Source organism: Melanerpes formicivorus, unplaced genomic scaffold, assembly GCF_026170545.1.
Source record: "Melanerpes formicivorus ecotype bairdi unplaced genomic scaffold, bMelFor1.0.p_v2 SCAF_38, whole genome shotgun sequence".
NCBI classification, from domain to species: domain Eukaryota; kingdom Metazoa; phylum Chordata; class Aves; order Piciformes; family Picidae; genus Melanerpes; species Melanerpes formicivorus.
Window position 1 is genome coordinate 959,131 of NW_027142390.1, and position 20,270 is coordinate 979,400.

General features: G+C 61.7%; 1 protein-coding gene across 2 annotated transcripts in view; it reads right to left on the bottom strand.

Annotated features, from left to right (window-relative positions):
* GRM7 (glutamate metabotropic receptor 7) overlaps positions 1–20,270 on the bottom strand; it is a 186,656-nt gene that overhangs the window by 28,629 nt on the left and 137,757 nt on the right. For both annotated transcript variants that reach the window (XM_068157754.1, XM_068157753.1), the window contains exon 8: positions 15,013–15,948. In XM_068157754.1, coding sequence (XP_068013855.1) covers positions 15,013–15,948 — 936 coding nt within the window. The remainder of the gene's footprint in view (positions 1–15,012; positions 15,949–20,270) is intronic.

The window sequence follows — 20,270 nt, forward strand, 5'->3', positions numbered from 1 at the left end:
AGCCAGGACTGGAGGAAAATGATGGAGAGTGGCCTAGCTAGCACATCCGCCAGCTCTCTCAGCACCCTAGGATGGATCCCATCTGGTCCCATGGACTTGTGGATATCCAAGTGGCTCAGCAGGTCCCGAACTAACTCCTCATGGATTTCCAGGGTATTACTCTGCTCCCCGACCCCAACGCCCAGCTCCGGAGACCACTCGTCCTGAACTCCTGCCTTGCTGTTAAACATTGAGGTAAAGAAGGTGTTCAGGACCTCAGCTTTATCCTCATCCTCAGTAACTGTGTTCCCCTCCAGGTCCACTAGGGAGTTCAGGTTCTTCCTGCCCTTCTTCTTATTGTTAATATATTTATAAAAATGCTTTTTATTATCTTTGACTGAGGTGGCCAGCTTCAGTTCCAGCTGGGCCTTAGCCTCCCTAATTTTATTCCTACATAATCTAACAGCTTCCTTGAACATACCTCGAGAAGCCTTCCCCTCCTTCCAAAGGTGATACAGCCTCCTCTTCCCCCTTAAATCCTCCAGGAGCTGCTTGCTCATCCAGGCCGGTCGCCTTCCCCGCCGGCTTGCCTTCCGGCACGTGGGAACCGCCAATTCCTGTGCCTTCAAGAGCTCCTGTTTGAAGTAGGTCCAACCCTCCTGAACCCCTTGGTTCATGAGGGCTGGTACCCAGGGGACTTTGCAGACAAGTTTTTTAAATAGGCTGAAGTTCGCCCTTCGGAAGTCCAAGGTGGAGGTTCTGTTGGTGCTCTTCCCTGTCTCCCTGCATATTGAAAACTTCACTATCTCGTGGTCACTGCACCCTAGGCAGCCTCCCACGATCACATCTCCCACCAGCCCTTCCCTATTGCAGAACAGCAGGTCAAGCAGAGCACCTAGAGCAGGTCACAGAGCAACACATGCAGGCAGGCCTGGAGAGCCTCCCCCAGCAGCTCCCTGTGCAGCCTGCCCCAGCAGCTCTGAGCCTCCCCTCGGTGCCCAGCTCGGCTCTCTGCACCTCACAGCCTCAGCTCAGCAGGGTCCCTGCCATGCAGGCAGCCTGCTCTGGCAAGCTGCAGGCCTGAGGTGCTGCTGGCTCTGGCAGCCCCCAGCTGCTGCTGTCTCAGCTGCAGGTTGCCATGGCAATGGCACAGCCTCGGGCACCCCTGGCAGCAGCAGCTCTGCCTCGATGGTGCTGCAGAAAGCCTTGCCCCAGCTGAAAGGCACAGCTGCCCTGCTGCCCTGCCCCACACCACTCCTGCCCTGGCACCCCTCTCTCCTTGCAGAGCAGAGGAGACCACCCAGGCTCACAGCCCTGCAGCCCCTGCCCTGCTGTGCTCAGCTCCTGCAAGATCAGGCTGAGAAGCCCAAATGCAGAGCAGCCTCTGGGTGGGCTCAGGGCTCAGGACCACACACAGCAGCCTGGCAAGATGCCTCCTGCAGGTGTGCAGGGCCAGGCTGGATGAGGCCCTGAGCAGCCTGGGCTGGGGGGAGGGGTCCCTGCCCATGGCAGGGGGCTGGAGCTGGCTGAGCTTTGGGGTCCCTGTGAACCTGTGAGTCCTGCCCAGACAAGGGCAAGAGAAAGAAGCCAACACTCAGAGCACTCTCCTGAGAGGCTGAGCTCTGCCAGCACTGCAGAGCTGCTCCCCAGGAGCTGTTCCTCCTGACTTCTCTGGGGCTCAGAATCACAGAGTCAGCTCAGCAAGAGCTGAAGGAGCTGTGGGGGGCAGGAGGCTGGGGCCAGGCTCTGCTCAGTGCTGCCCAGGAACAGCACAAGGGGCAGGGGGCACAGACTGGCACCCAGGAGGCTCCACCTGAGCAGGAGGAGAAAGTTGTTTGCTGTGAGGGTGCTGGGGGCCTGGAGCAGGCTGCCCAGAGAGGTTGTGGAGTCTCCTGGTGTGGAGAGCTTCCAACTGGGCAGGGTGCTGTGGGAGCCCTGCTGGGGCAGGGGCTTGGGCTGGGGGAGCTCCAAGCTGCTGTGGGAGCCCTGCTGGAGCAGGGGGCTTGGGCTGGGTGAGCTCCAGAGCTCCCTTCCAGCCTTCACCACGCTGGGGTTCTGTGACATCCCTGTCCCCTCTCCCAGCTTCTCTCTCAGCTGTGCTGCCCTGCTGCAGCCCCTGGGCTCCCTGCACCTGCACAGTGCTCCTCAGGCAGCTGCTCAGGAGCACAGAACGAGCTGGGGATGGTTTTGTCCTCAGGCCAACTGCCCCCATGTCCCAGGAGTGCCCTCGAGGGGCTCCTGGCCTCTGCCCTTCCTCTGCTTTTCAAGAGCTCCTCCACTGGAGCCATCCCAGGCCTGGTGCTGCTAATGGCTCCCAATTAGAGCAAGCAGTTGCCAGGGCAACCTCTGCATCCATCACCCTTCATCAGCTGGAGCCAGCTGCCTCGGGGCTGAGCCCAGCCTGGGGCTGCATGCAGCTGGGGAGGTTTGCTGTGCTGAGCCGGGGCTGGGTGAGCCTGGGCTGCAAGAGGCTCTGGCTGCTCCTTGCCACGGGATTTAATCTCCAGAGCTCTCTCAGCTCAGGGCCTGCCAGCACTGCAGGTGCCTCACAGGCCCCTCCATGCCCAGGAGGAGGCTGAGCAGATCAGAGCTAACCCAGAGCACCAGCACTGAGCTTCCCCTCTTCAGCAGCAGCCAGAGGCTGCTTTGGTGCTGCAGGCACAACCTGCAGGCACAACCTGCAGCACCATCCAACCCCTCTCCCAGGCCAGTCCCATGAGGTGATCAGGGAATCAGAGAACCTCTTCAGCTGGAGAAGGCCTCTAAGGTCAGCAGCTCTCAACCCAGCCCCACCATGGCCACAGGGTTCTGGAGCCCCACCAGGGATGGGGACTCCACCAGCTCCCTGGGCAGCCTCTGCCAGGCCCTGACCACTCCTGCAGCACAGAAATTGTTCCTCCTCTCCAGCCTCAGCCTCCTCTGGCACAATTTCAGCCATTCCCTCTCCTCCTATCACCTGCTGAAGAGCCCAGCCCCAGCCTCACTGCAGCCTCCCCTCAGGGAGCTGCAGAGAGCAGTGAGGTCTCCCTCAGCCTCCTCTGCTCCAGGCTGCACACCCCCAGCCCCCTCAGCTGCTCCTCCCCAGCCCTGCTCTCCAGACCCTTCCCCACGTCTGTTGCTCTTCCCTGGCCCTGCTCCATCCCCTCAATGTCCTTCTGGGAGTGAGTGACCCAGAACTGACCCCAGGATTTGAGCTGTGGCCTCAGCAGTGCTGAGTGCAGGGGACCAAGCACTCCCCTGCTGCTGCTGCCCCATTCCTGGCACAGCCACGTCCCCTCTCCTGGGAGGGACCTTTCCCCTTCCCCTCCTGCCTCTCCCTTCCTGCTGGGGGGCTCAAACTGGATTTTCCTGCCTCTTGGCCTTGTCAAAGGCGTTTTGGACAGGATGAAGCAGCCCAGAGCTCTGTCTCTTGCTGCCTCCCCAGCTGCACAGCAAACCTGCTTGGATGCTGAGCTGGGATTTACTCACTGCCTGCTCTGCCTTGTTATGTCTCCAGAAATGAAGGCTGAGCACCTTGCAGCTCCCTTATCTCTGCCTGAAGAAGCCACCAGGCACCTTGTAAACAGAAGGCTGAATTTGTCATCCCCCCCTCAGCTCCTGTCAGCCACAGCAAGCCCTGGGCCCTGGGGGGAGGCAGTGTCTGGTCTGTGTGATCATGATCAAACCAAGGCAGTGCAGCTCCCAGTGGGAAGCCTGCCTCCACACATGCTGCCTGAGCTGCTACCAGCCCCAGCAGTGGGCACTCAGCGAGCCCCAGGGCCCCAAGCTGCCCAGGCACACAGCCAGGAGCAGCCTTGGATTGCCCCCAGCAAGTCCTTGCCCAGCTCCAGGCTCTTAGGGAACTGCCTGGGTTGGGCCAGGCCTCTGAGCTCATCAGAGCCAAGCAGCAGGGGCTGGGGATGGCATCTCCTGAGCTGCTTGCTTCTGCTGCTGCTTCCAACAGAGCCAGGCTCAGAGTCATGGAGTGGTTTGGGTTGGGCCAGGCCTCTGAGCTCATCCAGCCCAACCCCCCCATGGCCCCCAGACCCTGGCCCCAGCTGCCATGGCCACAGGGCTCTGCAGCAGCCCCAGCCATGGGGACTCCACCACCCCCCTGGGCAGCCTCTGCCAGGCCCTGAGCACTCCTGCAGCACAGAGATTGTTCCTCCTCTCCAGCCTAACCCTCCCCTGGCACATCTGCAGGCCAGCCCCACAGCTCCCCGTGGGGGACCCAGGGCCTTTGTGGACTCCAGCTGGTGCTGGGCTGTGGCAGCAGGTCAGGAGGCAGCCAGCAGCACAGGGAGCAGCGCCCAGCAGGGACATCCAGAGGCCCTACCTTGTCTTCCTTATCTTCAGTCATTAGCAGATTTCATCTTGCAGTCAATAGAAGAGGCTAAACCCACATTGATTTGGGAGTTGTGGAGAATCACATCACTTGATCTCCCTGCTTAAACTTCCCTGGCCCTCCAATTACAGCCCCAGAATAAATCTTAATGACTGCCTAATATCAGCTTGCACCAGACCTTCCCTCCAGCCCTAATCATGTTGTAAGCACCTTGGCTAAACTAATTGATTCTGATTCCTTTCTCTCAGCACCACCTAACAGAGCCCAGTGCTGAGCTTCCAAAGCCATTTCCCTCCTCACCCCACTTAGGAGTTATTGCTGCTGGTTAAGGGTGGGAGCAGGATCTGCTCTGCTGCTAACAGGAGAGATCTTGTCTCCAAATGAGACTTAATGATCTCCATTAAGCATTGCAGGGCTGCTCTGGGGCTGAAGATGTAAATCATGGGGAGAAGAGGAAGAGGAGAGAGGACACTGTGCAGCACAGGGAGCCACAGAGAGCAGCAGGCTGCAAGGGACCCCCCAAAGGGCATCTTGGCCACCCCCCTGCAGGCAGCAGGGACAGCTCCAGCCACAGCAGGCTGCCCAGGGACACAGCCAGCCTGAGCCTGGAGCCTCAACCCCCTCCCTGGGCAGCCTGTCCCAGTCTCTCCCCAGCCTCCCTCTGCAGAGCTCCCTCCTGATGCCCAACCTACCTCTGCCCTGCCCCAGCCCCAAACCATTGCTCTCCTCCTCTCCCCCCAGGCCCTTCTGAGCAGTCCCTGCCCAGCCTGCCTGCAGCTGCCCTGCAGACACTGAAATGCAGCTCTGAGCTCTGCCTGCAGCCTGAGCACAGCTCCTCACTGCCAACAATCTCTTCCTCCTCTCCACTCTCAGTCTCCCCTCTCCCAGCTCCAAGCCATTGTTCCTCATCCTGGCACTCCCAGCCCTTGTCCCAAGTCCCTCCCCAGCTCTCCTGGAGCCCTTCAGGTACTGGGAGGCTGCTCTGAGCTCTCCCTGGAGCCTTCTCCTCTCCAGGCTGCACAGCCCCAGCTCTCCCAGCTTGGCCCCACAGAGAAGGTTCTCCATCCTCTGATCATCTCTGTGGCCTCCTCTGGAGCCTCTCCATCAGCTCCATGGCCTGTGTTGGGGTCACCATAGGGTATAGGACATGTCCCTCTGCAGGCTGTGGCCCTTCCTAGTGCCCAACAGGCACTGGCTGAGCTGGCCAGGGTCCTCAGGACATGTCCTGCTGCTGGCTGTGGCCCTTCCTAGCGCCCAACAGCCGCTGGCTGAGCTGGCCAGGGTCCTCAGGACCCGTCCCGCTGCTGGCTGCGGCCCCTCCTAGCGCCCAACAGCCGCTGGCTGAGCTGGCCAGGGTCCTCAGGACATGTCCTGCTGCAGGCTGTAGCCTTTCCTAGCGCCCAACAGCCGCTGGCTGAGCTGGCCAGGGTCCTCAGGACATGTCCTGCTGCAGGCTGTAGCCTTTCCTAGCGCCCAACAGCCGCTGGCTGAGCTGGCCAGGGTCCTCAGGACATGTCCTGCTGCTGGCTGTGGCCCTTCCTAGCGCCCAACAGCCGCTGGCTGAGCTGGCCAGGGTCCTCAGGACATGTCCTGCTGCAGGCTGTGGCCCTTCCTAGTGCCCAACAGCCGCTGGCTGAGCTGGCCAGGGTCCTCAGGACCCGTCCCGCTGCTGGCTGCGGCCCCTCCTAGCGCCCCGCAGCTCCAGGGCCCCGCAGCCGGCGCTGTGCGGCGCTGGCACAGCCGAGCGGAGGCTGCGCCCTGGGGCGGGGCAGGACCTCCCCAGCTCCTCCCGCGGCCGAGCAGCCTGTGCCGAACGCCGGAGAAAGCGAAGGCATCGCTGCCGGGGGCAGCACATCGGAGCCTGCCCCAGGGCCCCCCGGCAGCTCCGCTGCAGCCCGCAGGAGTTCATCCTTGTCCCCTTCTAACCTCCCGCCGGAGCTCAGAGACAAAGGAGGAGGCGAGGCGGGGGGTGGCTGCTGCCCTCCTCCCGCTCCCAGGCCTGCTCGAGCCGTTTCAAACAGCAACTAAAGCCTCCAGGTCGATTCTTGCTGCCTCCAGCTCCTGCCGAGCCCCAGAGCTGCTATTTGCTCTGCCTCAAATGGGCCTCGCTGGGCTGCAGAGGCACTTCCAGGAGGAGCTGCTGGCTTGCTGCTGCACCCAGCTACATTTAGCTGCCTGGCAGGCACGGGGGGCTGACATTTCTCATCTGCCTGATGCAGAGCAAGCTGCAACTGTCTCCAGGAGCAGCAGAGGGTTTGGGTTGGCTGATGGGGAGCGATTCCCAGACCTGCTCCTGCGAGTTTGGCTGAGTGGCTGCAGGGAGAGGTCACTCTGGGCTTGGCTCTGCTGGGTAAAGCTGCACCTCCCTCCACACTGCTCTGCTGCAGGGCAAGGCAGGGTGGGGTATGGAAGGGACCCCTAGAGACCACCCAGCCCCAGCCCCCTGCCCCAGCAGGGCTCCCACAGCACCCTGCCCAGCAGCACAGGGACCAGGGGGGGTTGGGAGCTCTCCACACCAGGAGACTCCACAACCTCTCTGGGCAGCCTGCTCCAGGCAGGATGAGGAAGCCTCCTCCAGACAGAGGAAGAGGAGCAGTGATGGCAAATGAAGGCTTTCCTGCAGCAAAAGCAAGCTGCTGCACATGGCACAGAGCTGGCCTGGCACAGAGCTGGCCTGGCACAGCCTCCCCTCTGCCAGGATGAGGAACAATGGCTTTGAGCTGCAGGAGAGGAGGTTGAGGCTGGAGCTGAGGGAGAAATTCTTTAGGGTGAGGGTAGGGAGACACTGGAAGAGGCTGCCCAGGGAGGTCCTCCCTGGAGGTGTCCCAGGCCAGGCTGGATGAGCAGCCTGGGCTGGTGGGAGGGGTCCCTGCCCATGGCAGGGGGCTGGCACTGGCTGAGCTTTGAGCTCCCTTCCAGCCCAGGCCAAGCCAACCCTCTCTGGGTTTCTGTGGTGTGTGGCTGTGACCCTTCCCCCCACTCAGAAGCACTGTTCATGGATCAGGAGTTTTCCCTTCCTGTTGCTGCCACAGAAAGAGAGCAAGCAGGGGAAGCATCCTGCCCCCAGCCCCCCCAGGCTCAGTCTGCTCTCTTCCAGCTCAAAGTCATCTTCCTGCCCTCCTCTGGCCCTGCTCCGCGCTCCCTGTGCCAGGGCACACCACCACAAGCAGCAATTTCCTGCTTCAGAGAGTGCCTCTCAGCCAGGAGGCAGCCACCCAGCACCTCATGGCTCCACAGTGCAGGCAGCAGCTCCACTAACCGAAGCCCAATCGATCAATCAATCAATCAATCAATCAGCTGATTGCTGATTACCTCTGGCCTCTCACCTCCCCACTCCTGCAGGGCTGAGCAGGCAGCTGGCGACTGCTGCGCTGCTGCCCGCTGAGGGCTTGCTGCCACCTCCTGCCCCTTGCAAACTGCTCCCTCCTCCTCCTCAGGCGACTCTGGGGGCCGTGAGCGTGGCCCTGGGCTCTGCCTGCCGGGGGCTGGCAGCTTGGTTCCCCCCCAGGGCGGACAGCAGCAGCCGGAGCCTGGCCCGGAGGCAGCCAGCGCAGGTCGGTGCTGGAGGAGCCTTCTGCTGCTGCCCTCTCAGCAACCAGCAGCAGTAATTTGTGGCCCTCTGAGCAGGATCTGATGACTCTCCTCAGCTCTTCTCTTGCCCAGAGGGACTGCTGGTGCTGCTGCCCTGCTCTGAGCAGCTGTCTGGCAGTGCAGCCGGCACAGACCTGCAGTCCTGCAGCCTTCTGCTGGCTTGGCTGAGCCTCAGGAGGTTCAGCAGGCTCTGAGCAGGGCAGGATGCTAGGGTGGGAGAGCAGAGAATTGTTTGGGTTGGAAAAGACTTCTAGGATCACCCAGGCCAACACCAACCCAGCCCCACCATGGCCACCAAACCCTGGCCCCCAGGGCCATGGCCACAGGGCTCTGCAGCACCTCCAGCCATGGGGACTCCACCACCCCCCTGGGCAGCCTCTGCCAGGCCCTGACCGCTCCTGCAGCACAGAGATTGTTCCTCCTCTCCAGCCTGAGCCTGCCCTGGCACAGCTTCAGGCCAGTTCCTCTCCTGTCACCTGAGACTAGGGAGAAGTGAGCTTGGACTAGATGACCTTTGGAGGTCCCTTCCAACCCAAACTCTGCTATGATTCTAGGAGCCCAGCTCCCCCCTGGCTGCAGCCTCCTCCCAGGCAGCTGCAGAGAGCAGTGAGGTCTCCCTCAGCCTCCTCTGCTCCAGGCTGCACACCCCCAGCCCCCTCAGCTGCCCCTCCCCAGCCCCTTCCCCAGCCCCTTCCCCAGCTTGCCTGCCCCACGCTCTGGCAGAGCCAGATGCCCACTCCCTGCCAGCCCCAGCTCCCCCAGCACCCAGCAGCAGAGAGCTCCAGGAGCTGTGGCATTAAACCCTTCCTCATATTTGGGGTTGCCATGGCAACTGCCAGCTCCAGCCTTCCCAGGGGAGAGAAGAACTGCCTGTCCTACCTGCCCAATGGGTGTCTGTGTGGAAGGGACTTGCAGGGCAGCCTCACTTCCCCACAGCCCAGGAGCTGCTCTGGAGGGCTGCTGTGTTCATCTGACACCATCTGGCCTGAGCCAGCCCCCCCAGCTGCCTGCACTCTGTGGGCTTGGGGGAACATTCCCCAGCAGAGAGGAGAACCCTGCTGCCCAACACACTGCCCCCAGCCTGCTCCTGGGCTGGGCTGCAGAGAGACCTCACAGCCCAGAGAGACCTCACAGCCCAGAGAGACCTCACAGCCCAGAGAGACCTCACAGCCCAGAGAGACCTCACAGCACAGAGAGACCTCACAGCACAGAGAGACCTCACAGCCCAGAGAGACCTCATAGCCCAGAGAGACCTCACAGCCCAGAGAGACTCACAGCCCAGAGAGACCTCACAGCCCAGAGAGACCTCACAGCCCAGAGAGACCTCACAGCCCAGAGAGACCTCACAGCACAGAGAGACCTCACAGCCCAGAGAGACCTCACAGCCCAGAGAGACCTCACAGCACAGAGAGACTCACAGCCCAGAGAGACCTCACAGCCCAGAGAGACCTCACAGCACAGAGAGACCTCACAGCACAGAGAGACTCACAGCCCAGAGAGACCTCACAGCACAGAGAGACTCACAGCCCAGAGAGACCTCACAGCCCAGAGAGACCTCACAGCACAGAGAGACCTCACAGCACAGAGAGACCTCACAGCCCAGAGAGACCTCACAGCACAGAGAGACCTCATAGCCCAGAGAGACCTCACAGCCCAGAGAGACTCACAGCCCAGAGAGACTCACAGCACCGAGAGACCTCACAGCCCAGAGAGACTCACAGCCCAGAGAGACCTCACAGCCCAGAGAGACCTCACAGCACAGAGAGACCTCACAGCACAGAGAGACCTCACAGCCCAGAGAGACCTCACAGCACAGAGAGACCTCATAGCCCAGAGAGACCTCACAGCCCAGAGAGACTCACAGCCCAGAGAGACTCACAGCCCAGAGAGACCTCACAGCCCAGAGAGACTCACAGCCCAGAGAGACCTCACAGCCCAGAGAGACCTCATAGCCCAGAGAGACCTCACAGCCCAGAGAGACTCACAGCCCAGAGAGACTCACAGCACCGAGAGACCTCACAGCAGAGAGACTCACAGCACAGAGAGACTCACAGCACAGAGAGACTCACAGCCCAGAGAGACTCACAGCACAGAGAGACCTCACAGCCCAGAGAGACCTCACAGCACAGAGAGACTCACAGCACAGAGAGACTCACAGCACAGAGAGACCTCACAGCACCGAGAGACTCACAGCCCAGAGAGAGGGGGAGGAAGGTGGAGCAGGAGCTGGGGCTTGGGATTTCAGAGTGGTTGGCTGCCAAGAGAGAAAACCCAAAGAGATCCTAAGCCCAAAGGTTCCTGGGTGGGAAAAATCAGCTGGTGGAAGGTGATGACTGTAGGGCAACCTCCCCCCTGCCTCTCTTGGGGCATCCATTCAGCTCTGGGGCCCTTGCTTCAGGAAGGACATCAATGGGATGGAGCAGGGCCAGAGCTGAAGCAAGCCAGCACCTCAGTTTGGTGTCCCTTGCTCCCAGAAGGACATTGAGAGGATGGAGCAGGGCCAGAGAGGGGCAACAGAGCTGGGGAAGGGTCTGGGGAGCAGGGCTGGGGAGGAGCAGCTGAGGGGCTGGGGGTGTGCAGCCTGGGGCAGAGGAGGCTGAGGGAGACCTCACTGCTCTCTGCAGCTCCCTGAGAGGAGGCTGCAGCCAGGGGGGGTTGGGCTCTGCTCCCCAGGTGACAGGAGGAGAGAAAATGTCCTGAAATTGCACCAGGGGAGGCTGAGGTTGGAGAGGAGGAACAATCTCTGTGCTGCAGGAGTGGTCAGGGCCTGGCAGAGGCTGCCCAGGGAGCTGGTGGAGTCCCCATGGCTGGAGGTGCTCCTGAAGCCCATGGCCATGGCAGCTGGGGCCAGGGTTTGGTGCCCTGTTGGGTTCCTGGCTGGACTGGAGGATCCCAGAGGGCTTCCCCAACCCAACCCCTTCCATCATTCCAACTTTCCCTCATCTCTTCTCACTCTGGGACGAGCACAGCTCCCAGGCAGGAGCAGGCTCTGCCATTGCCTCTTGCTCAGAGTCAGGACCACAACTTCCTCCACTGGGCAAAAGCCCTGAGAAGAACCCAGGGAATGAACATGATCTGTACAGACAAACCCACTGGGAGCATCATGGGGGAGGATGCTGACAGCTGTTAGCAGCTTGCAGACACCCTCAGAAATGCAGGATTTGATTCCCAGCAATTACCAAATAACAGCAATCACAGCCAGGAGGCAGAGAAACCTCTGCAAGGCAGCAAGCCACAGCAGCAGCTCCCCCTGGGCCAGGTCTCCAGGGAGCAGTCCCTGAGCACAGCTGCATCTGCATGGGGGAGAGTGCAGCCAGCAGCTCCACACCAGGGCAGCTCCACAGCTGGGCAGCTCCACACCTGGGCAGCTCCACACCATGGCTTAGACTGGAAGGGACTCTCTAGGTCACCTCCTCCAACCTCCCTGCCACGGGCATGGACTCCTCTCAACCAGCCCAGCGTGCTCAAGGCCTCATCCAGCCTGGCCCTGAACACCTCCAGCGAGGGTGAGACCAGGACTTGTGTTCACCTGGGCACAGCTGGCACAGAGGCTGTGGATGCTCCTTCTCTGGAGCTGTTCAAGGCCAGCTTGGATGAGACTCAACCTCATCCAGCCCCCTGCAGCCAGCAGGGACAGCCCCAGGCAGGGGCAGGCTGCTCCCAGCCCCAGCCACCCTGCCCTGCACTGCTGCCAGCCAGGGGGCAGCTCCCAGCTCTCTGGGCAGCCTGGGCCAGGCTCTCCCCACCCTCAGCCTCAAACCTTTCTCCCTTCTCTCCACTGCCTGCCTGCAGCAGAGCAGCCCCAGAGGGGAGCTGAGCAATGCTCAGCAAGAGCTGAAGGAGCTGTGGGGGGCAAGAGGCTGGGGCCAGGTTGGACTGGGGGAGCTTTGGGGGTCCCTTCCCACCAAAGCAGTCTGGGATTCTCCAGTGCCATGCCTGCATGCCCCTTGCACAGCTCAGACATCACAGCTTTGAGTGCCAGAGATCAGAGGCAGCCTCAGCAGTGCACTCTGGGCTGTGACAGGCAGCAGATGTTGATGTCCCTTGTCCCCAGCCCTGCCTTGGCTGCCTGGGGGCTGCAGCAGCAGCAGCCACCAGTGCCCCCGGCGCTGCCTTGGGCTGCAGCACAGCAAAGCCAGGGGCTGTGCCTGCTGCCCTGTGACACGGAGCTGATCACCTCCCCTGCGCTGCCCTCCGGCCACCTGTAGCACAGCAGCCTCCAAAGCAGCACCCGGCAGCCCGGCCGCAGCCCCCCCGCGGCTGCAGACCCCCCGGCTGCGGCACCCCCATGGCCGCGGCACCCCCACGGCTGCAGACCCCCCACGGCTGCGGCACCCCCGCGGCTGCGGCACCCCCGCGGCTGCAGAACCCCCGCGGCTGCAGAACCCCCACGGCTGCGGTGCCCCCACGGCTGCAGACCCCCCACGGCTGCGGTGCCCCCACGGCTGCAGACCCCCCACGGCTGCGGTGCCCCCATGGCTGCGGCGCCCCCACGACTATGGCACCCCCACAACTGCAGCCCCCCCACGGCTGCGGCACCCCCACGGCCGCAGCCGCTGAAGCATTCTGAGCGCTGGCAGCAGCCTCTCGGACTCCTGGGGTGGTTGTGTCTCTCACCTGGGGACACCTTTGGCAGACCAAGAGCCTGAAGCACTGCGGCCTGGCCACCTGCAGCCCAGCAGCGCTGCCAGGCAGGCAGCACAGGGGCACAGCACAGGGGCACAGCACAGGGGGCACAGCACAGGGGGCACAGCACAGGGGCACAGCACCCTGCCCTGTGCCACAGCACCGCTCCGAAGGGCTCCAGCTGCGCCCGAAGCCACTTCTGCTGTGCCTTACCTCTGCCTCAGCAAGGAGAGCAGAAGGCTTTGGAGCAGACCTCCTTCCCACCTCTACCTGAGTGCCCTTGGGCTGCCTCGAATGCCCATTGGAGGGACCCTTGCAGGTGGCCTTCTCCACCCCCCCTGCAGAGAGCAGGGGCAGAGAATCACAGAAGGGGTTGGGTTGGAAGGGACCTGCAGTGCCAAGCCCCTGCCAGGGGCAGGGACACCTCCCACCAGCCCAGGCTGCTCAAGGCCTGGAATAGCTCCAGGGAGGACCTCCCTGGGCAGCCTGTTCCAGTACCTCCTCACCCTCACTTCTCAAGAGCTCCTTCCTCCTCTCCACTCTCAGTCTCTCTCCCAGCTCAAAGCCATTGTCTCTCATCCTGGCACTCCCAGCCCTGTTCCAGACTCCCTCCAAAGCTTTCTTGTAGCCACCCTCAGGTACTGCACGTTGGACATCTCCATGTGATCAGGTTGCTCAGGGCCCCATCAGGTCTGAGTGTCTCTAGGGGATGTCCACAGGGCTTCAATACATCCCTGAGCAACCTGCTCCAGCTCCTCTGCACCCTCCCTGTGCAGAGCTGAAGCCCACAGAGGACACTGCTGTGGAGCAAAGCCCTCCTCAGGCTCTGCAGTGCCCCCAGGGCTGAGCTCCAGAGGCTCAGGAGCCTGCAGGCCTTGGAGGGGTTTGCTGTGTGCCTGCAGCCTGCACTCCAGAGCCTGCACAGAGGCTGATGCCTGCTGGAGGCTGCTCTGACAGCTCAGTGCCACTCACTCGACCCCAGAGACTGAAGTGGGCTGGGGGCAGCAGTGACACTAATGGCTGACATGATTGCTATTGATCACTTGCCAGAGCAGCAAGCCAGCAGCCCCCCAGCTACAAGGGGCTGAGGACTGCATGCATCTCAGTCATGAGCTGCTGCAGAGCTCAGCTGACATCCACCTAAGGCTCAGCACAATCACTGCTGTTGGAAACCACCTCTGAGATCATCGAGTCCAAGCTTCTCCCCAAGCCCCTCCTGCCCCTGGGGGCCACATCCACTCATCCTTGAACACCCCCAGGGCTGGGGACTCCACCAGCTCCCTGGGCAGCCTCTGCCAGGCCCTGAGCACTCTGGCAGTAATTAAATTCCTCCTGACACCCAACCTAAACCTGCCCTGGTGCCCCTTGAGGCCATCTCCTCTTGTCCTGTTGTGAGTGGGGAGAAGAGGCCAACCCCAGCCTCATGCAGCCCTCTCAGGGAGCTGCAGAGAGCAGGGAGGTTTCCCCCAGCCTCCTCTGCTCCAGGCTGCACACCCCCAGCCCCCTCAGCTGCTCCTCCCCAGACCCTTCCCCAGACCCTTCCCCAGCTCTGTTGCCCTTCTCTGGACACTCTCCACCCCCTCAGTGTCTCTCATCCTGCAGTGCCCAGAGCTGAACCCAGCACTCAAGGAGCAGCCTCCCCACTGCCCAGCCCAGGGGCACAATCCCTGCCCTGCTCCTGCTGCCCACAGCATTCCTCATCCAGGCCAGGCTGCTGGGGGCCTCCTTGCCTCCCTGGGCACTGCTGCCTCACCTTCAGCTGCTGGCACCCAGCCCCCCCAGGGCCCTCCCTGCCAGGCAGCTTCCAGCCACTCTGCCCCCAGCCTGGAGCCTTCCTGGGCTTGCTGTGGCCCAAGGGCAGGACTCAGCCCTTGGCTTTGTTGTGCCTCAGCCATGGATCCAGCCTGGCCACATCCCTCTGCAGAGCCTCCCTGCCCTCCAGCAGACCACCACTGCCACCCAGCTTGGTGCCAGCTCACTGAGGCTGCCTCAGTGCCCTCTCCCAGGTCATTGCTGAAGGTGTTCAAGAGAGCTGGAGCAGCACTGAGCCCTGGGAGCAGCACTGCTGAGCAGAGCCCAGCTGGGGTCAGCTCCATTCACCAGCTCTCCATTCCCCAGCTGCATTCAGCTCTGTTCCCCAGATGGATTCACAGCTCCATTCCCCAGCTGCATTCAGCTCCATTCACAGCTGGACTCAGCTCCATTCCCAACTGCATTCACAGCTCCATCCCCCAGCTGGACTCAGCTCCATTTCCAACTGGGTTTACCTCCATTCCCCAGCTGGATTTATCGCTCTTCCCCAACAGGGTTTGTCTCCATTCCCCACCTGGCTTCAAGCCCCCTTCCAAAGAGCCTCTCCAGGACTCCTCTGCCTGGGTGGAGCCTTCCTACCCCGCAGCAGCTCCCCCCGCGCCTGCCGCCCGCCGGCAACCTCCACCCGCGCCGAGGCCCCGCTCCGCCGCCGGGGCCCCGGCTCCCTCCTCCCCACCTACCTTCTCAGCTGACTGGGCAGTGCCAAAAAATATCGGGATGAAGGCCAGCCAGACTATACAGGTAGTGTACATAGTGAAGCCGATGGGCTTGGCCTCGTTAAAGTTCTCCGGGACGCCCCGGGTCTTGATGGCGTACACAGTACACGTCACCATCAGCAGGATGCTGTAGCCCAGGGAGCAGATGATCTGCAGGTCTGTAATGTCACACTTGAGCACCCCCCGGGCCTGCTCGGGGTTCAGAGTCTTCTGCTCGTCGTAGTCGACGACGATGTTGGGAGGGTCGACGGCGAACCAGACCAGGACGCCCAGCAGCTGGACGGAGATGAGGCTGGAGGCGATGGCCAGCTGGGAGCTGGGGCTGATCAGCCTGGGGGCCGTCACCGACTTCTTGCCCTGCTCGAAGATGCGGTAGATGCGGTTGGTCTTGGTGAGCAGCGCGGCGTAGCTGATGCACATGCCCAGCCCCAGGAAGAGGCGGCGGCAGGAGCAGACGGCGGCGTCGGGCTGGGCGATCATCAGGAAGGTGATGATGTAGCAGAGGAAGATGCCGGTCAGCAGCACGTAGCTCAGCTCCCGGCCCGAGGCCCGCACGATCGGCGTGTCGTTGTACCTGATGAAGGTGGCCACCACGAAGATGGTGGCCACGATGCCCAGCATGGCCAGGAAGACCGGGATGAGGGCCCAGGGGGAGTGCCACTCCAGCTTGACGATGGGGATGGCGCGGCAGCCGGTGCGGTTCTCGTTGGGCCGCTGGTTGTAGGAGCAGAGCAGGCAGGTCACCTCGTCCGCCTGGTACTGGTAGCCGTCGCACAGCTCGCAGTGCCAGCAGCAGGGCATCCCCTTCACCATCTTCTTCCTCTCCCCCGGCTTGCAGGGCAGGCTGCAGACCGAGGGCGGCACCTGGCGCACGCCTCCGCCCCACTGCATCTCCTCCACCTGGGGGGCGAGAGCGGGAGGGTGGGTGGGTGCCCCCCAGGGGCGGGACCGGGGGGGAGCCCACCCCACACCAACCACGCGCTGAGACCTCAGCCGTGGCACTGCCACTGCCAGGCAGCCAAGGGGGCAGTGGAAGGAGGGAGGAACAGAGGAGCCTACATCAGAACCACCAAAGGGTTAACCTTCACCCATGGCAGGCTCAGGGTCACTGCCAGGCAGCCAAGGGGGCAGTGGCAGGAGGGAGGAACAGAGAGGAACCTGCAACAGAACCACCAAAGGGTTAACCGTCACCCATGGCAGGCTCATGGTCACTCTGAGACCACCAAGGGGGAATAGAAGGAGGGAGGACCAGAGAGGAACCTGCAACAGAACCACCAAAGGGTTAACCTTCACCCATGGCAGGCTCATGGTCACTGTCAGGCAACTGAGGTGGGAATGGCAGGAGGAAGGACCAGAGAGGAACCTAAACCAGAAAAGCCAAATGGTTAACCTTCACCCATGGCAGGCTCATGGTCACTGTCAGGCAGCCAAGGGGGCAGTGGCAGGAGGGAGGAACAGAGAGGAACCTGCAGCAGAACCACCAAATGGTTAACCCTCACCCATGGCAGGCTCAGGGTCACTGTGAGACCACCAAGGGGGGAATGGAAGGAGGGAGGACCAGAGAGGAACCTGCAACAGAACCACCAAAGGGTTAACCTTGGTGTGTGTTAGGCTCCTGGCTAGTGCCAGACAGAGGAGATGGGAATGGAAGGAAGGAGGACCCAAGAACCAGCTACAACAGAGAAACCAAATGGTTAACCTTCATCCATGGTAGGCTCCCGGTTACTGTGAGACCACCAAGGGGGGAATGGAAGGAAGGAAGACCCAAGAGGAACCTGGAGCAGAGGAAGGCCAAAGGGTTAAGCTCTGTGTGGGGCAGGCTCCTGGCAAAGCAGCAGGCCCCACGTGTTGGAGTGTCCTGAGGCACCTCAGTGCATCACTGCCCTCACTTGGCACTGCCACCAGCAGCTCCTGGGGGTGGGAGCAGAGACACCCCCAGACAAGCCAGCAGAGTGGAAACCTCTTCCTCCTTCCATGACAGCCAGCAAGAACCCTGCAGAGGCTCCACTCTCAAAGCTGCTTCTCCTCCCTCCAGAGCCTGAGGCTTCTTAGCAAGCCCGGAACAAGAGCTCTTCCATCTTGCCACCACAGCTGCCCAGGCTGGTGCTTTACTGGAGTGGAGAGGAGTCTCATGCAGGGCATGGAACCAGTGAGGAGGTGACAGGATCTGCAACCTGAGCCAGGGGAGAAAGGTGAAGGGCAGAGCAAATAGTCCCCAGTGGGAAAAGAAACCCAAGCCAACCCTGCAGGCTTGGCTGATGTGTCAGTGCCCAGCCCCACTCTGCTCTGGAAATGCCAGAGGGGCTCCTGGGGATGCAGACTCTAAAGGAAGATATCAAAGGCATGGAAATCTGCCTGCTCCCGAGCTCTCAGGAGCCCTAAGGACCTGCAAAAGAGGCTCCCAAGACCTGCAGGAAATTAGACTCACAAATCAGGTCAGCATATCCCTGACTGGAGCCACTCAGCAGAAGGAGGGAGGTGTGGCTCTGGAGTCTCCCTGAAACGGCCCAGAAATGCCCCCCTGAAAGAGCCCCCTCCAGCAACCCACCGAGACAGTCCAGGCTGGAGCCACTGGGAAGAGCCTGCCAGGGCTGGATGGCCATGGGGGTGCTGGCGTGATGGTTGGACTGGGTGAGCTTGGAGGCCTTTTCCAACCCAAGCCAGCATTACAGGAAGGCTCTGGAGGGGCAGGAAGGTGTCCAGAGCAGGGCCAGGAGGAGGAGCAGAGGGCTGGAGCTGCTCTGCTGTGAGCACAGCCTGAGGGAGTTGGGGTTGTGCAGGCTGGAGAGGAGAAGGCTCCCAGGAGACCTCCTTGTGGCCTTCCAGGATCTGCAGGGGGCTGCAGGAAAGCTGGGGAGGGACTTGTGAGGGTGTCAGGGAGGGACAGGACTGGGGGGATGGAGCAGAGCTAGAAGTGGGGAGATTCAGGAAGAAGTTGTTGGCCAGGAGGGTGGTGAGAGCCTGGCCCAGGCTGCCCAGGGAGGTGGTGGAAGCCTCCTGCCTGGAGGTGTTTGCAGCCAGGCTGGAGGTGGCTGTGAGCAACCTGCTGTGGTGTGAGGTGTCCCTGCCCATGGCAGGGGCTTGGGGCTGGCTGAGCCTTGAGCTCCCTTCCAGCCCTGCCAGCTCTGGGATGCTGTGATTCACCAGTGACTCTCTGACCTCCTGTGCATCTCCCATCCATAAGCTCCTGGAGCCAGAGGGCTGGGCTCTGCCTCTGTGATCAATTCTCCTCCTGCTCACTGCAGCAGAGGCAGCACTGAGGAGTGCTGAGCCTCTCTCCCAGGGCCTGCTGTAATTGCTCATTTTAATGAGGGAAGTAACTCAATCTCTGTGTCAAGCCCGAGCCTCACTGCTGCTCCCCTCCCTCCTGCAGCACCACCGGGCCTGGGCTGAGCTGTTTGTTCTCAGCTGAATTGTTTCAAGCAAGGTTTGATTAAAGTCCAAATCAGCACAGAAGAAGCAAACAAAGCAACCAACAAAGCAACCAAAGCCAAACAAACCAAGCAGCCACACCAACCTCATTACATCAGTGCTAATTAACCCACTCAGGGAGAGAAGGAGTGGAAGGGGGAAGGTTGGCTGCTGGGGCTCCCCCAGGGGCTGGGGATTGTTGGGTCAGAACCACTCTGCCCTCAGTTTCCTGGCCCCGTTAGGAAGCCATCCTGGAGGACACTGCTCAGAGTTGTTGGCCCCTTGCAGACTGCTCCTGGGCTCCAAGGCATCAGCTCAAAGAGTTGCTCCCTGCTCAGCTCCACCGACAGCAGTGTTTGCATGACTTGGCTCTTCAGGCTTAGCTATTAATGTCTTGTAATTAGCTTCTAAATCCAGAGCTCCTCCATGCTAATGGCTTTGAGCTAAGAGTGTGTCAACACCACACAGTCAACAGAGCCTCCTGCAAAACACCAGCCCCAAAGCCTTGCTGCAGGCAGCAGCCACCAGAAGTCAAACTGCCCCTGGAGGTGTCCTGGGGTGAGCCAGAGCAGGGCTGGGGCTGCTCAGGGGCTGGCACTGCCCAGCTCAGGCTCTGCTGAGGGCTGGCACTGCCCAGCTCAGGCTCTGCTCAGGGCTGGCACTGCCCAGCTCAGGCTCTGCTCAGGGCTGGCACTGCCCAGCTCAGGCTCTGCCCAGGGCTGCCACTGCCCAGCTCAGGCTCTGCTCAGGGCTGGCACTGCCCAGCTCAGGCTCTGCTCAGGGGCTGGCACTGCCCAGCTCAGGCTCTGCTCAGGGCTGGCACTGCCCAGCTCAGGCTCTGCCCAGGGCTGCCACTGCCCAGCTCAGGCTCTGCCCAGGGCTGCCACTGCCCAGCTCAGGCTCTGCTCAGGGGCTGGCACTGCCCAGCTCAGGCTCTGCTCAGGGAGCTCCTTGCTGAAGCTCAGGGCAGCTTGGCACAGCCAGGGGCTGCTCCTAGCAGGGAGAAGCTCAGGGCAGAGCTCCTGCCAAGGCCTGGGCTGCACAAAGCCTCTGCCTCACACTTGCTCCAGTCAGGAAGTCTCTTCTGCTGTCCAACCCACACCTCCCCTGCTGCAGCCTGAGGTCATCTCCCATCCCTTGTTACCAGGGAGAAGGAACTCACCCCCAGTTGGCTCCAACCTCCTTCCAGGCAGTGAGGAGGTCTCCCTCAGCCTCCTCTTCTCCATGCTGAGCACCCCCAGCTCCCCCAGCTGCTCCTCCCCAGCTTCATTGCCCTCCTCTGGACACTCTCCAGCCCCTCAAGGTCTCTCTCATCCTGCAGAGCCCCAAACTGAAGCCAGCATTTGAGGTGTGGCCACACCAGGGCTGAGTGCAGGGAGGGAGAAGAGGGCTCCAGGTCTCACTGCTGCCTCCTCACAGCTCTGTTCCCCCTGCTCCCAGTGCTGCTGCACAGGAGCTCCTCACCAGCAGGCTGGAGCTGCAGCCCAGGGAGTTTGCTGTGTGCTAGGAGGGCTTTCAGGTGCCTTGGGACACTTCAAACACCAGCAAAACCTCCCAGCTTCTCCTGCTCTGCTCTGTTAATTACCTGCAGTCCTTCTCCTTCACAGACAGAAGTCCAACATCCTTCTGCAGGGTTTGTTCTCTCTGTTCCAGCTCCTCCTGCTGCTGCCCTCGCTGGCACTGCCCCAGTGGAGCAGCAGCAGCTGCAGGGACAGTGTCCTGCCCCAGGCACACCCAGGGCAGGCACATCACCGCTGCCTGGCTGGAGGTGATGGAACCTCACAGCTCCTCAAGACTCCCAGCCAGAACTT